The following is a 14336-nucleotide window of genomic DNA, read 5'->3' as shown; positions in this document are numbered from 1 at the left end:
TTGGGCAAGCCAATGATTGTCAAAAATTGGAACAATATAGATTTGTTTTAGATTTTGTAGAACAATATAGATAGGCAAGAACCAAACACACCAGACCATAGACCTGTGTTCGTTAGCAAGCGGGCAATCAAAGCACCAATTATTTATATAAACCGGCGCCCATGCATATATCCCAGCTCAAAAACACAGCCCAAAAGCTAGCTAGCTCCCTATGGAGGCAACCATGGCGCTAGTGGTGGCGTTCTTCTTCTTCGCGGCGGCGGCCAGCGGTGGCGGCCACGCGGCGCTGGTTGAGCACACGTTCGTCGTAAGTTCTCTCTCTGTGTGTGGGTTCCTCTCTCCCGGCTTATACTACCTAGCTTATGGTAAAGAACTAAAGATACAATATCGGCCGGATTCCATGTAACTTGATGTTGAGTGCCGAGGTGCTACGGCGGCAACGGCCCGAAACCTAAATATCTGAACATGTAGACAACTAGACACTTTCAGACCAAATAAGTGAGAGTGATAATTTGGTATATATATATATAGCCAGGTTAAGCTGAATCGCCTGTGCAACGAGACGCTGGTCAACGTGGTGAACGGGCAACTCCCAGGCCCAGCGATAGAGGTCGTTGAAGGAGACTCGGTGGTCGTTCATGTCATCAACAAGTCACCCCATGGACTGACAATTCACTGGTGAGTAGTGAGTACTAACTACTAACTAGTGCTAAACACCTTCCTGGTCTATGCATATATATATATGTGAAGCAGCAGCTGAATTGCTGGGCTGACGGCGCAGGGATGATAACCCAGTGTCCTATCCAGCCCAGCAACAACTTTACATATCGATTCGACGTCGTCGGACAAGAGGGCACGCTCTGGTGGCACGCGCATGTCGGCAGTCTTCGGGCAAGCATCCATGGCGCCTTGATCATCCGCCCAAGATCCAGTTCATACCCGTTTCCCAAACCTGACCATGAGATCCCTATTGTTATAGGTTTGTGAATGCAACGTGATATGCTTGCCACGAATTTGACCTGAAAGGTGTTCTTATATTACATCTCTTTTGGGTTTCTTCACCACTTTATATTGCAGGCGAATGGTGGGAGATGGACCTTGTTCAGCTAGACATGAGGCTCAGCAACGGTTTCCTTTTTGACATGCCAGGTGCGGCTACCATCAATGGGAAGCCTGGAGATCTCTACAGCTGCGCCGGTAACTGCATCCCTCTGTTCTTAGCTAGATGCTCCCATGCACCATTCCCTCCTTTAGGGAATGAAGAGAGTAGATCATGATATTCCCTCCCTCTAAATATACAAGATCCTCACAGAATTTTATGCAAAACTTACCAATAATATAGACCAGCGCGCATTATGTGGTCCGTGGGATTTGTCCTAGAAAATATCTTCTAATCGTGTAATCTTTATACACTTTTGGCCAAATGTTATTTGTCTAATAATTGATCAAAGTTAAGCGTAAAATTGTGTGTTTGCATATTTGGAAGGAAAATGTGTAGTACTTCACTAACTTTTACCTGTATGATATACAAAAATGATAAATAATACCATGAGATTTTTCTACAAATCTGTTTTTAAAATATAATAATTCAATAGCAAGACTTTACAAAATACTGATATATAGGAAAAGCAATAGTCCATGTTTCATGTATGCATGGTGGCCAAAATAATTGTCTATTTATGAAGGGTACTACTAAGATAATTTTAGGCAGTGTTTTCATGAAAGAAAGGAACTTTGTAATAATTTTAATTCGCCATAATTAATCCTGTTGACTATCTAGTGTAATGTCTCTACCTCAATTTAAGCATAACTCAGAATGTTCTGAACACGCACAAATTTAACCCTACGACATGGATTTTATACAGGGTTCATCAAAGAGAACAACATTCTGAATGTGCAGCATGGCAAGACATATCTGTTACGGATAGTGAACGCTGCGCTCGACTCAGAGTATTACTTCAAGATCGCCGAGCACATGCTGACAGTGGTTGCTGCTGATGCCAACTATGTCAAAGTGTACACCACGGATGTCATCACAATCTCACCAGGATAGACACTCGATGCTTTGCTTATTGCCAATGCGCCTCGTGGAGGGTACTACATGGTCGCCAAGGCTTACCAGCCACTGAAACCTGCGATCCAGGCCCTGCTCTTCATCTCAAGAGGGATAGTGTTGTATGACGGCCAGGGCAAACATGAAGAAGATGATCTATTTGATACTCCAGTGGTGCCTAATATGCCTGACCAGCACGACGCGATCACATCCTTCTACTTTAATGGCAACTTGACTAGCCTACAGCCTCTCCCGCTGTTACACCAGGTGTCAACCAACATCGACGAGCACCTCTTCTTCACCCTTGATGCGGCCTACTTCTGCAGAGAAGGTGGATCATCCTGCCACAATGTTAGTAATGTAGTGTCCACGGTAAATAACGTATACAATCTCATTGCTCCAAGCACATTACTACAATAACATGAGCAACATAGGCACACTGCGAGATCTACCGGATAGAGCTCTAAGGATGTTCAACTACAATATGTCACTCGAGCCGACGTCAAAGGCGACGTCTGTGAGAAGGCTATGGTACAACACCACAGTGGAAATCGTGTTCCAAAGCCCGTTGCTAGCAGATAGCTACTCTAACCCCATGCACATGCATGGCCACGACTTCTTCATCCTTGCTCAGGGGTTTGGAAAATATGATGCAGAGAAGGACGTAAAGAGGTACAACCTAGTGGACCTGCCGGTGCGGAACACTGTCCATGTTCCTATATTTGGGTGGGCGGTCATCCGGTTTGTCACGAAAAATCCAGATGACTAATACACGAGTTTCGGTTGTTATGCACCTTAATCAATCTTAGTGCTAATTTAGTGAATTTTCACAAGACTAAATTAATTTATGTATGCATGACTTAATTATAGCATTCCAAAATATTATTGACTTATCTTTTTTAAATAAATATATAATTAATAGGTGTGTGGTACTATGGGCACCATTCGTCGCTGGGCATGGCACTAGCATTCAGTGACGGACCCAGGAATAAACGAAGGCGGGGGCTAAATTTTTTGTCAGACGACAATGAAATTTGCGATAGCAAAAGCAGTAGTCGTAGGCCCAAACATCATTACATTTTTCTTCGATATAAATACCAATAAAACAAGTCTTGGATCAAATCTCTCCGTCTAAATTAAACCAGCTGTCCGCAGCACATTTTATCAGGCACATTTTGTCTAAACGAAACAAAATACGTCAATCTTTGTGAAATGGAAGAAGTAGATTACAACAATTAAACCAACTTTCAATCCGGCCCATTTTCTCTGGCAAGCATTGCATATGCACGCACATGTATGGAGTACATGCATGCAAGGGACATTCTTGTGGTTTGGGGATGGGAACAGAAAGGAGCTGAAATGAGTGGAACTGAGTAAAAGAAGAGTCAACTCATGTATTGCAGAGGGCTCGAGTCGTACGCTAGTACCACTCGGAAGAGTATGAAAAGGTCATGCGCGCGTTCAACTCCTTATTTTCTCGGCAGAGATTTTCTCTGCAAGTTTCGTGGAGGTCTAGGGTGTAATTTGGGCATGCTTAGACTGGCAACGTCACAATCTCGCCCAATAGGACGACTGGCCCCTCTTTGGTACTAACTTTATTTCGTAAGGACATCGACACTCTTCAGAGATAATTCCAACTCTAAGCTGAGACCACCTATGCCTTTAAACTTGTCCGAATGGCGCAGTGGTTATAGAGGCAATAATATTACCTCTACGCTGGGTCCTGTCATCTAAGTAAAAGATGCATGCATCCTCTCGTGGCCTCACTTTTTTATATTCATTTTCATTATTGTTTATTGCTTAGAGGTTGCATCTAAGTTAAGAGCCACTTCACATCACAACTCTATACTAGCATAGAGGCAACAGGCTGGGGTGTATTAGTTTTTCTTTGACCAATGTTTTGATCACAAATTACTCTATTTTTATATAATTATATGACATAGATTTATATCCATTATATTCGTACTCTAAGATATTTGCTTATGGTTATGATTTTGATCACATTAGTCACATATTCATGAAGTAATTTGTGGTCAAAGGCTTAGTCAACCGAATCCTAATATGCCCCGTATTGTTAGACGGAGGGAGGCGGCGATAAGTCGATTTTCAGCCATTGGATATCTAAGTTAAAATGGTTTTCAGTAATAATTAAAATGGTTTTGGTATATCTAAATTACCTGATTTTTAGTCAGTGGTAAGTCGATTTTCAGCCATTGGATATCTAAGTTAAAATGGTTTTCAGTAATAATTAAAATGGTTTTGGTATATCTAAGTAACCTGATTTTTAGTCGGTGGTAAGTCAATTTTCAGCCATTGGATATACTCAATGGCGGTGGATCTAGCCAATCAATCGAGCTCGGGCAAAATGTATAATCTTCCTTCTAATATAAAGTTTGTCCATAATTAATTCAATCACCATGCTTACTAATTTTAAAGGGGGTGCAACTCGGGAGCCCGAGCAGCTGCCCGGGGTGGCCGGGCGCGAGCTCCGCTCATGGATATACTTTGTGCTTTAAGATTCGAAACAGACAATGAAAAGAGAGGAGTGAAATGGCATCCAGTCCAGGCACTAATCCAACTATCCATTCGTCAATCCGATAAAAAAAACTATCCATTCGTCAAATTAGATTTAGAATAAATTTGAAGGAACCACAATTTTGAGGGCAGTTGTCTCACCAAGCCCCACATTTTGCTAATTTGCCCGCAGAACCACACATTTTTTGTCAGAATGTCTCAACTATCCTAAAACATAGTTTAAAACCCATTTGACGGGATTCCTTATAGGTGCCCCCCACCTGTTAGGTGCCATGACGGACCAAAAACGCGGGTTACAAGGAGGGAGAAGGGTGCTCAGGGGAGTTAAAATGCGGGTTATTAGGTCAGGTCGGTCCGACGTGGCACCTAAAGAGGAGTTGCCCACAAATCAAGAAAGAGACGTTGAAAGCAGCATTTGTGTCCGGAAGTAGTTGTGGCAGGAAAGAGATATAAGATGGTGAGAGCAACTGAAAGGCGTACGCGCTTGGCGACTAGCGGCGAATCAAACGGGACCAACGGGTGAATTGATGATCGAATCGCACCCGCACGTCATTATCATGGCGTGAGGTTTGAACAGCGTGGGATTCTCCTTCTGTGCTGCACTGGTACACTTGACTTTGGAATTATTGACTTGGTGGCTGTTTCAAATAGCTCCCGAGGGTCCTTTGAAATCTGAATCCCCAAATCATGCCACGGTCGTCCGAGATCAGTTTTTTGCAGCCAACACCAGCGAGCCCTAAGAGCTGTATTCATTAACCTCAAATTCAGGATCCCCAGGCCACCAAGTCTCTTTGGCAAGCAAACCGAATTCCAAGCGACGAGGCAATGTCCCCCATCCACCTCCATCCTGCCCTTCTAAAGGAATCCATGGCAAATCTTCTCAATGGCGTCCACCGTCTTGACCGGCAAATCCAACGAAATCATGGCATATATAGGAAGGGCACACAAAGTGGATTTCACCAAGATTAGCCTCCCTCCCAAGGATAAAAGTGGCGCCCTCCATCGTCATACTTCTGATGGACGCGGTCATGAACAGGCCGCTGGCGTATCCAGAGTCTATTATATAGCTTATTCTTGTTCTTCTGACTAAGTAAATACTACTATCTCTCTCACAACGCAGGCAACACGTGTGGACAGGACAGCACAATTTGTAGTGCATGCAAGATCCTTCCTGGGCGTATTATGACCTGATCCTTCCTGGTCACCAGATTCTGCGAGTTTCCTGCTACTGAAGACGGCGGCATTATTGGCATAAACCGACCGGCATCGGTCGCGGAATTGTCAGTGGAGAAAGGCGCAGGAGAACACTTGACTTTGGAATGTGAATTATAGTAAGCTAAGTAGCAACGTAATGCTGATGATAGTAGTTTGTAAGTTTGTACTGATCGATTCCCCATTATACAGAGTACTGTTATTTTGTTCTCTCTATATAATCAAGAAATAAAATCTTCTGCTCTTCCTCTAGGTTCATTTCCAAAACGACCAAGGAAGATATAGGATTGATAGGAGAGATTTTATTTCCTCGGTGTGGTTCATAAAAACCAGAGCAGCGACTAATTTTAATTGGTTCATAAAAAAACTATTTCCATGTCGATTGAAAAATATACACTTCCTTAATTATCTCTGAACATGTGTTTTGCGGCCCTTTTCCTTTCTTTTCTCCCTGGCTGATTCCTAGATTCACGACAAACAAATAGAAGCTCGCCCACACACTCGGTGAAGTCAAAGAAAAAGAAAACAAAAGATGGCATCATGACAGAGACATCAGGAGGATTGAAAAAGAATGTGTGTATCTCTCTTCGAGTTTGTTGTTTGTTTTGGGCTTGTAGCTTGTACTAGTTGAACTTTGTTCTCCTTCTTCTAATTGATTCGTCAAAAAAAAAGAATGTGTGTTGTCATACACGTTTGTACAACTATGGCCAGTCAACAGAGATAGATATATGGTTCCTCCGGCGATCTCTCGACCGATCTATCCCACTAGGGCATGACTTTTCGAAAGAAAAAAAACTAGGGCATGAACAAAAACGAATTGCCCCCAAGGCAAAGAAATTTTAAGATACATATTCGGAAATTCACAATCACACAAAAAGCGTATATATTTGAGCCAAACGGCCGGCTTGCAGACCCCCAGTTGGCCAGTTATCTTGGCGTGGTATTGTTTACACGGGAGGCCGCACGGGTTCATTGCGCCGTTGGTTTATCCTGAAAGACAGCATATATATCAGAGAAACACAAAGGCTTGTGGGAAAATAGAAGATGCGATTGGTCTTTCCCCCCCAGAAAAAAAAACGTCAACATACGCTGAAAATAAATATAATCTTCACTCCTACGAGTATATACTAGTGTAGACTACTAGTATACCAGGACAGTCGAAATTTAGATTTAAAACGCACCCGAAATTTCTTCCCCCTGTAGTATACTACTCCATGGAAGAAGGGTAAGTAAATAAGAAGTAAATGAAAATAGCATTACCTGCCCCGGCTGAAGAAGGCAGAAAGGGCACCAACGATCCCCATGGCAGCCGCGACGATGAACCACACGAGAAGCGCCATGGGGAGCGTAAGGCTAGCGGTGCCCATGACCATGTAGGCCAAGCATAACAAGATGAGCAGGGTGAGGCACCAGAGGAAGCTGTTGAGCCGGTCTCTGCATGCCGGCCAGCCGCGCATTATCTCCTTGAGCCAGAGGCAGTAGAGGAGCAGCACCATGGCGACGTAGAAAAGTAGGCCACGAAGGTGGAGGTCGCCGGGTCGTCCTTCCAACGATACGCCGCCATTCCGGAGCTGCTCAAGATGATGATGGAGAGCATGACGGCCGCGCCGGCCAGCTTCCAGGAGAAGCAACCGCGGTTGTTGCGAAGGCGCTCCGGTGCCGGACCAACTGCGAGGCGTGGATTAGGTTCCATAATTGATTCTAGATCTGAATGTTAGCTTCGAGAGCTCTTAGCCTGTGACACATTAATGTCAAAGGATACCATATATATAGACCATACATCAATGTCAAAGGATACCATATATATAGATCTGGGTTCGTTGGGCGGTCTTGCTATTGGACGGGAGAAAAACGGCAGACTGAACCAGCGCCGCGAGACTCGTCAACTCATTTTGTATATGAAAAGGGCACGCCTACCTCTCTGTCTTGCAGATATGCAGATGCACATGCAGACAAAGAAACAACAGTCGACGGCCACTCGCTCGCTTAGCAGAATAGCGCTCCGCTTGCATGTGCTTGTGTGCCGCGCGCCTGTGTCCGTGTATGCGTGTGTCCGTGCATGTGTGTGCGTGTGTCCGTGCATGCGTGTGCGTATCCATGTATGTGTGTGCGCGTGTCCCGTGTATGTTTGTGTTGACTGGCGTTAGGTATATTCCAAGAAAAATGATTAGCTGGTCAGCTCCATTTATGTGTGGGCATCTTTCTTTTTTCTGATTGAAAATTACATAAGTTTTACATTTCGGGCATCTTTCTTTTTTCTGATTGAAAAATACATAAGTTTTACATTTCTATTATTAGAAATGCACGTATATATGTTACATGTTGTCGTGTGCATCGATCGATGTAGAGGCCGGGATGCCCTCCTTTTCAAAAAAAACCCGAATATTACTTGTGCTACCGCCGTGTTGGATTGTGCAATAAGAAAAATGGAGAATTGGGACCCAATACAGATAAATAAAGCCCACGTATCTAACCTGTTTTACCACAGGCACACATAATGTAGTACAAAGTTCGGACGAACCTTAATATAAGGTGAATCTAACGACTATAAAATCATCTGAGCAATAAAAAAAAATCTCATGCCACTGAGATTTAGTAAAACTCACAGAAATAAAATTGCCGATAAATAAGAAAATTTGTTAAATCTCGGTCATCTGCAACTCACGCGCAAAACTCAATTGCACATTAGTAGAGATGATGTGCAATTCATCTGAAAAAGGTACTCTTAAGTCTCAGTCGTGAAGAAATACATTTGAATCTCAGTCATGCACAAATCACAATTAAAATAACTCAATTGCACATTTGTATACTTAATGTGCAACTCACCCAAAAAATAAAATGCACGTTACTAGAGATAATTTGCAATTCACTTAAAAAATATCATTAAATCTCAGTCATGTTCAACTCATACCAAAATACACAACTACACATCAAGAGTCTTAATGCGCAACTCTCGAGGAAGTGGGCCCAGCTCACTTGGTTGGGGGAATGGATGTAAAATCCCAACACCTGTGTTCAAGTCCTCACGAATGCGAATTTAGGTTCTTATTTATACTGTAGGGTCTCCCTTACAATTTTCTTTTAAAAAAAAATGCAAAACTCCTCGAGAAAAAAATAAATAAATTGCACATTAGGAGAGGTAATGTGCAAAGCATCAGTCATGTGCAACTCATTTGCACAACAAGAGTCGTAATGTCTAACTCTTGCAAAAAAAAATCTAAATCGCAAATCAGCGGAGGTGATATTCAACTCAACCAAAAAAAACACAATTGCACATCAAAAGGCTTAATGTGCAACTTACCAAAAAGAAGCTTAATTAATGTGCAATTCGATCACGTTCAAAAAATACTAAATTGTGTATCGAGGGAGGTGATGTGCAACTAACAAAAAAAACAATTGCACATCAAGAGGCTTAATGAACGATTCGCTTCTGAAACACTAAATTACGCATCAAAAGAGCTGATGTGCAACTAAGCAAAAAAAAAAGTCAATTGCGAATCCATATAGGACACGAGCAACTAATCCAAAAAACTCAATTACGCATTGGGAGAGACCTTGTGCAATTGGTCTAAAAAACTCGAATGGACTTATCCTCGACTATTTCTCTAACAATTTATATCTAGCAAAAAAATACCCCACTAGCATCTAAGCCCATGAGTTGGTTGCTTGACCTCAGGAAAAAACCATGGCAAGTGGCCAATCGAACTGTTAAATTTAATTTGTGCATGTAATTATATATTTGACTCGAATATTCCCTGGTCCAACAATCTAGGTGACCAGAGTAAACATTGTTTTTAAGGTTATCTATTTGTGTACGATATGTACCAAATATTGCCCGGTCCAACAAACAAGGTGAGCTAGCTCAGACATTTTTTTTTTCTTAAGGTGTGGACTATTTGTGCACGATATAACAAAATCTGGAGCGTGATGTCGATTGTTTTGTTGGGCGATAAGATCGAGGAGACGATAAAGTGTGTCCACGCGGTAACAAAGGAAGCTTCGTCCACACGTACGTTTGTACAGGTACTATATGTACAGGTATAGTACATATATATGTACTATATGTACAGGCACGGCACTTAGCATAAAGTAGCATTGCAATATTGCTGAAAGCAACATTTGTGTTTTAAAGTATCATGGGCACGTTTGGTTCTTTACGTCGAAATCAACGTAAACTAAAGTAGAATTCAAGTTTTAATGTGTTGTTCGAGGACATGTCAGACGAAAACCTTATTTTTTCTCGCGCTGAAAAAGTCCCGCGGCAGACTTTACGTCCATCTCGAACATGAAAGCCTCTCACCATCATATTCGTAATTAATTTAGCATGAATGCAACGTTTGCAGCGATCGAATTAACTACTACTAGCGCTGAGTAATTAATTCAACACGATTGTCCCGTACGTTTCAATTTAAGTATAGTTTAGTTTGCATCATGTCAAGTTTCAAAGTCGACATGCATACCCAAGGTCAGCGTGGCGTGACCGGATCACGTACGCTCAAGGCATCGGCGGCCAGCTGGACGACAAGCCCCCAGATGTCGACGCGTCCGATGCGTACGTGACCGGTGTACGTGCTCCTCGTCTGCATGCATGGCCGTGTTCGCCGGCCGGCCGCAGCCGCCCTAGCTTTTTTTTTATATAGAGAAAGCACAGCTTTATTAATCAATCAAAAAGGGTACAATAGAGGTGTCCCAGGGCTGAGAAAGCCAAACATGTCTACCGTGCTGAAGAGATAAAGCAGACTTAACTAATCTACGAGCTCCGTATTAGAAGCCCGTCCCTCATGTATAAAGATTACATCTTCAAGCTCCCTACTCCCAACACCGATCTCCCGGAGGATAGCACTGTATTCACACCGACTTCCATGGATAATGCCATTGATCACCGTAGCCGCATCACGGGAAAATATATAGCTTCTGAACGTCAAGGTCCTTGGCCAGTGCCAGCGCCTCGCAGCATGCAAGAGCCTCCAGAGTCGGAGGAGCGGAAGAACCTCGATAAGCACCGGTATCATCGCGACAAACCACAGCCGCTGCACCAGCATGCTCCGGCGCGCCTTGCACCCCGCTGACACATCGTGCGGCCCATAAATTTGTGTCAGGTGTCAGGTCCATCATGCGGCCCATATATTTGAAAAATCCTAGAACAGCTGGTCCATGGAGCTGAAAAAACGCTCTCCAGCATAGGCGGGCCGATGGGCTTTCTTCGCATGTGGGACAGGACAGCGCAGGCAGAGATTCCAGCCAGCCAGAGTGTGTCCAGAGTAATTCTAGTTTTAAAAACCGGACCGACTAGTTAGGCTCGTCGTAGTGCATGGTAATTTAGAATAATAACATGTCTTTGTTACTATTTTAGATTACTAACTTCATAGTGAATAGTAACATATATGTGATGTTATGCATTATATCATTTATTAGCTTGTAGACTCATCTTGCTTTGATTTGTGTAATGTTACGATAACATATCTAGTTATCACAAACAACATCTCTCTCCTCATTAATGACATGCCACATTACCAAATTTGCTTAGTTGTCATTTATGTTACTCCCACTACGCGTAGCCTTAGTTCGTCTGGTTGGTACCTCCGTCGCAGAAAAAAAATGTCGTTTTAGGTTTTGTAATTTTTCCTGGATTAAATGTGGTTTTACAGATAGTTAATTCTGCATGCACGCACACGCTTTGCTTCGCAAGCATGGGGCCCCATCTTTTGCATGGTTCACTCATTGGAGAAACCAAGGCATGCAGCCAGCGTACGTGTCTTTCAGCCTTCGAGAGCTGCCGCATTAAACGCGTTTGTAAAGCTCCTCGCATGCACACCCTGCTTCATTGATCTAAAACGACAAGTAAAATGGCAATGAGGGAGTACAACCGAGTCAATTGTGGGACAAGCTAGAATGACATGACCCTTCCATCTATTGTGGCCAAATTCTAACGCATGGGCGAAAGTCTGAGCAGGAGGACCAGCAGTCAATGATCTTTCGACGCCTAGCTTGGCCGGCCGGCCATCAGCTGAGCTTAGCTGCAAGAAGCTTCCTTTTCCTTAGTTACTAGTTCCTTCTACGGGCCCAACTTGCAGCGGTCAAGCCACTTGCTACTTCCGTCCCAATATACGAGGCACGCACGTACCATCTTAAAATTACAAATTTAACTAGCAACATATAAATTATATTTCATAAAAATATATTATTAGATTCGTAATCAAATAAACTTTCTAATGATATGTTTTTACGTCATATAATTTATATTTTAATAGTTAAATTAACGATCTTGGAACGCCCGCGTGCCTCATGTATTAGGACTGAAAAAGTAGAAAGAAAGAAACAGGGTTAATCAGAGAGCGTATTAATATTCCCCTCCGTACGTCCCTAGCTGAATTGGAAGGATAACTAGGATGGCTCACCGCTCACTAGCTAGTTAACCATGCCATTCATGAAAAGTCTCCCGTAGGTATGATCCCACATATTAGAGTATAAATAAAATGGGATTAGCAGAAGCTTTCGAAACGTATAGTCTTGGTGTGCACGTGCAGCTGGACTATATATATATTGGCCCGAGGTGAAGAATAATAATACAGAAATATATTGCTCTAAGTTAAGAACAAGTTAAAGCGATTATTCATACGTAGAGAGTATGTATATCACACCGCTAGCTGATGCATGCATGACGTTTCGTTACAAGAACACGTGGAAGAGTCTGAACATTAATGGACTGTATATTGTTTTGGGAGTTTTTCCTCTCTCTTTTTTATAATCCAGGAGCGAATGAGTATGTGCTGCGCCAGGTGTACCATCCAACTTTAACTTAGGTGATTCTCCGCGCGTTTCGCCGCGGATAATTCTATTTGCACACATGGATACGATGTTAAAACGGATGATAATAATTTGATAAAATACAAAAAAAATATGATTACCAAACAACTTTATCATCCATAAACATACTATGTGGCAAAACAACGGGAATAATTTTCAGGACTGCGCCCAGCCGGCCCTTTATTTCCCCTAGCACAGACAGAGCTACGGTTTGGCCCAGTACGTACAAATGGGCCTTAATTACGACCGAGCCCAGTTTCTTTTTACGTTTATTTTGAAAGCGCGGATCGATCCCTCGATATGATCTGGCGACCGCCGACCGTCGCGAGCATCAATTAGATTTTCTGTTTATTGGAAGAAGAAAAAAACGATTTATTCTGTTGTTGTTTGAATCTACTAGTGCAATATTAGTAGTACGTTAATCGAAGGATTAATAAACGGGGATTCCATAATTTTCTTTTGAACGCACGTTCTTCGTCTCAGTTTAGACTGCGAGGAGACGAAGCTACACTTGTGTGTGAACGCTCCGAAGATGAGTTTATATCGGTTTTCCTTTGCTGCCTTGGGGATGATACGGCTGCTGAAGATCCGGACGGCGTGGACAAGCCGCCCGTGGCCGTCAGAGCTCAGTTTTGCTTCAGTTTCATTGACCAGACCGAGCTGCGAGCCAAATTCAACCGTGATTGCAAAATATGTGACTTCTATCCTGGTGACGACAATTCTCATGGTGGGTACAGATTCATGAGAAGGAATGTTTTGGAAAGATCGAGACACCGCAAGGCCGACAGCTTCGTCATCCGGTGCGATATCCTTGTCGTTGAGGATCAGGAGGAGCAGAATGACATGTTAACTGCCGTGGATAAGGAGGAGTTTACTTTTGAAGTTGGCGGCATGAAGATCCCTGCACACCGTGGTGTGCTTGCACCTCGATCTACCGTTTTCAAGCAGCTACTCTCTGCAGGCAACGTTCTGGAGGCAAAGGATGCTGTCGTCAAGATAGATGACACTCCACCAGATGTGTTCGATGCCCTTATTGCCTTCATTTAAGGTAACACATTATATATTAGGCCCGAAGAAAGATAATGAGGACGAGCCCGTAACAGGTTGTCATGTGGCTGCTGCAGTTGCTTGAAGCTGCAGATAGATATGACATCCAAGAGCTCAAGTTGACCTGTGAAGAGCTGTTGGCCGGTCGTTTTATGGACGAGGGCACGGTGGCAGACATCAGCTGCGTTTTTTTCCCCTTCTAGAACCGGCTTCTCCTAAAAGGAGGTGTGCTTGTAGTTCATCAAATCTCACACCCGTTTGCACAAGGTTTTCACGGCTGATGGCTTGGAGGAGATGATCAGCAGCCCCTCCGTTCTCAAGGATCTCATCGCCAAGTTTGCAGTTCCTAATTGATTATAAATCTTAGGAGATCTTAATCTATCCATGTTAATTTTTCGCTTCTAAAATGTTAACGTGTCGTCGATGAATCCATGCTATTCGATCCTGGATAGAAGAGGGCCAAAGTTTGTCGATCGTCTAGTAATGGATGTTGACAACTTGAGATCCAGTAATCTGTTCTGTCGTCAGTATTTATGTGCCTAGCGGTGCTTTCATTTGCTAATGCATGCATTCCACTCCCTCCGTTTCATAATTCTTGTCACAAATTCGCCCAAAAGTAGATGTATCTATTCTTAAAGAGCGACTATATACATAGGGTAAGTCTTGCGTGCTAGAACGTACA

The 14336-nt window shown here is 43.0% G+C and overlaps 1 protein-coding gene and 1 pseudogene across 1 annotated transcript; both read left to right on the top strand.

Moving 5' to 3' along the window:
- The first annotated feature begins 223 nt into the window (after positions 1-223).
- LOC100824194 lies at positions 224-2822 on the top strand (annotated as a pseudogene).
- An 8170-nt stretch (positions 2823-10992) lies between these two features.
- Positions 10993-13654, top strand: LOC104583922 (BTB/POZ and MATH domain-containing protein 2-like). Its single transcript, XM_010237943.1, has 2 exons — positions 10993-11061; positions 13091-13654. Exons 1-2 carry the CDS (start codon positions 10993-10995, stop codon positions 13652-13654), a joined length of 633 nt encoding a protein of 210 aa, XP_010236245.1.
- Positions 13655-14336: the final 682 nt, after the last annotated feature.

This window comes from Brachypodium distachyon, chromosome 3 (assembly GCF_000005505.3).
Source record: "Brachypodium distachyon strain Bd21 chromosome 3, Brachypodium_distachyon_v3.0, whole genome shotgun sequence".
NCBI lineage: Eukaryota > Viridiplantae > Streptophyta > Magnoliopsida > Poales > Poaceae > Brachypodium > Brachypodium distachyon.
The sequence above is the reverse complement of the archived record's forward strand: the minus strand, read 5'-3'. Positions and strand labels throughout refer to the sequence as shown.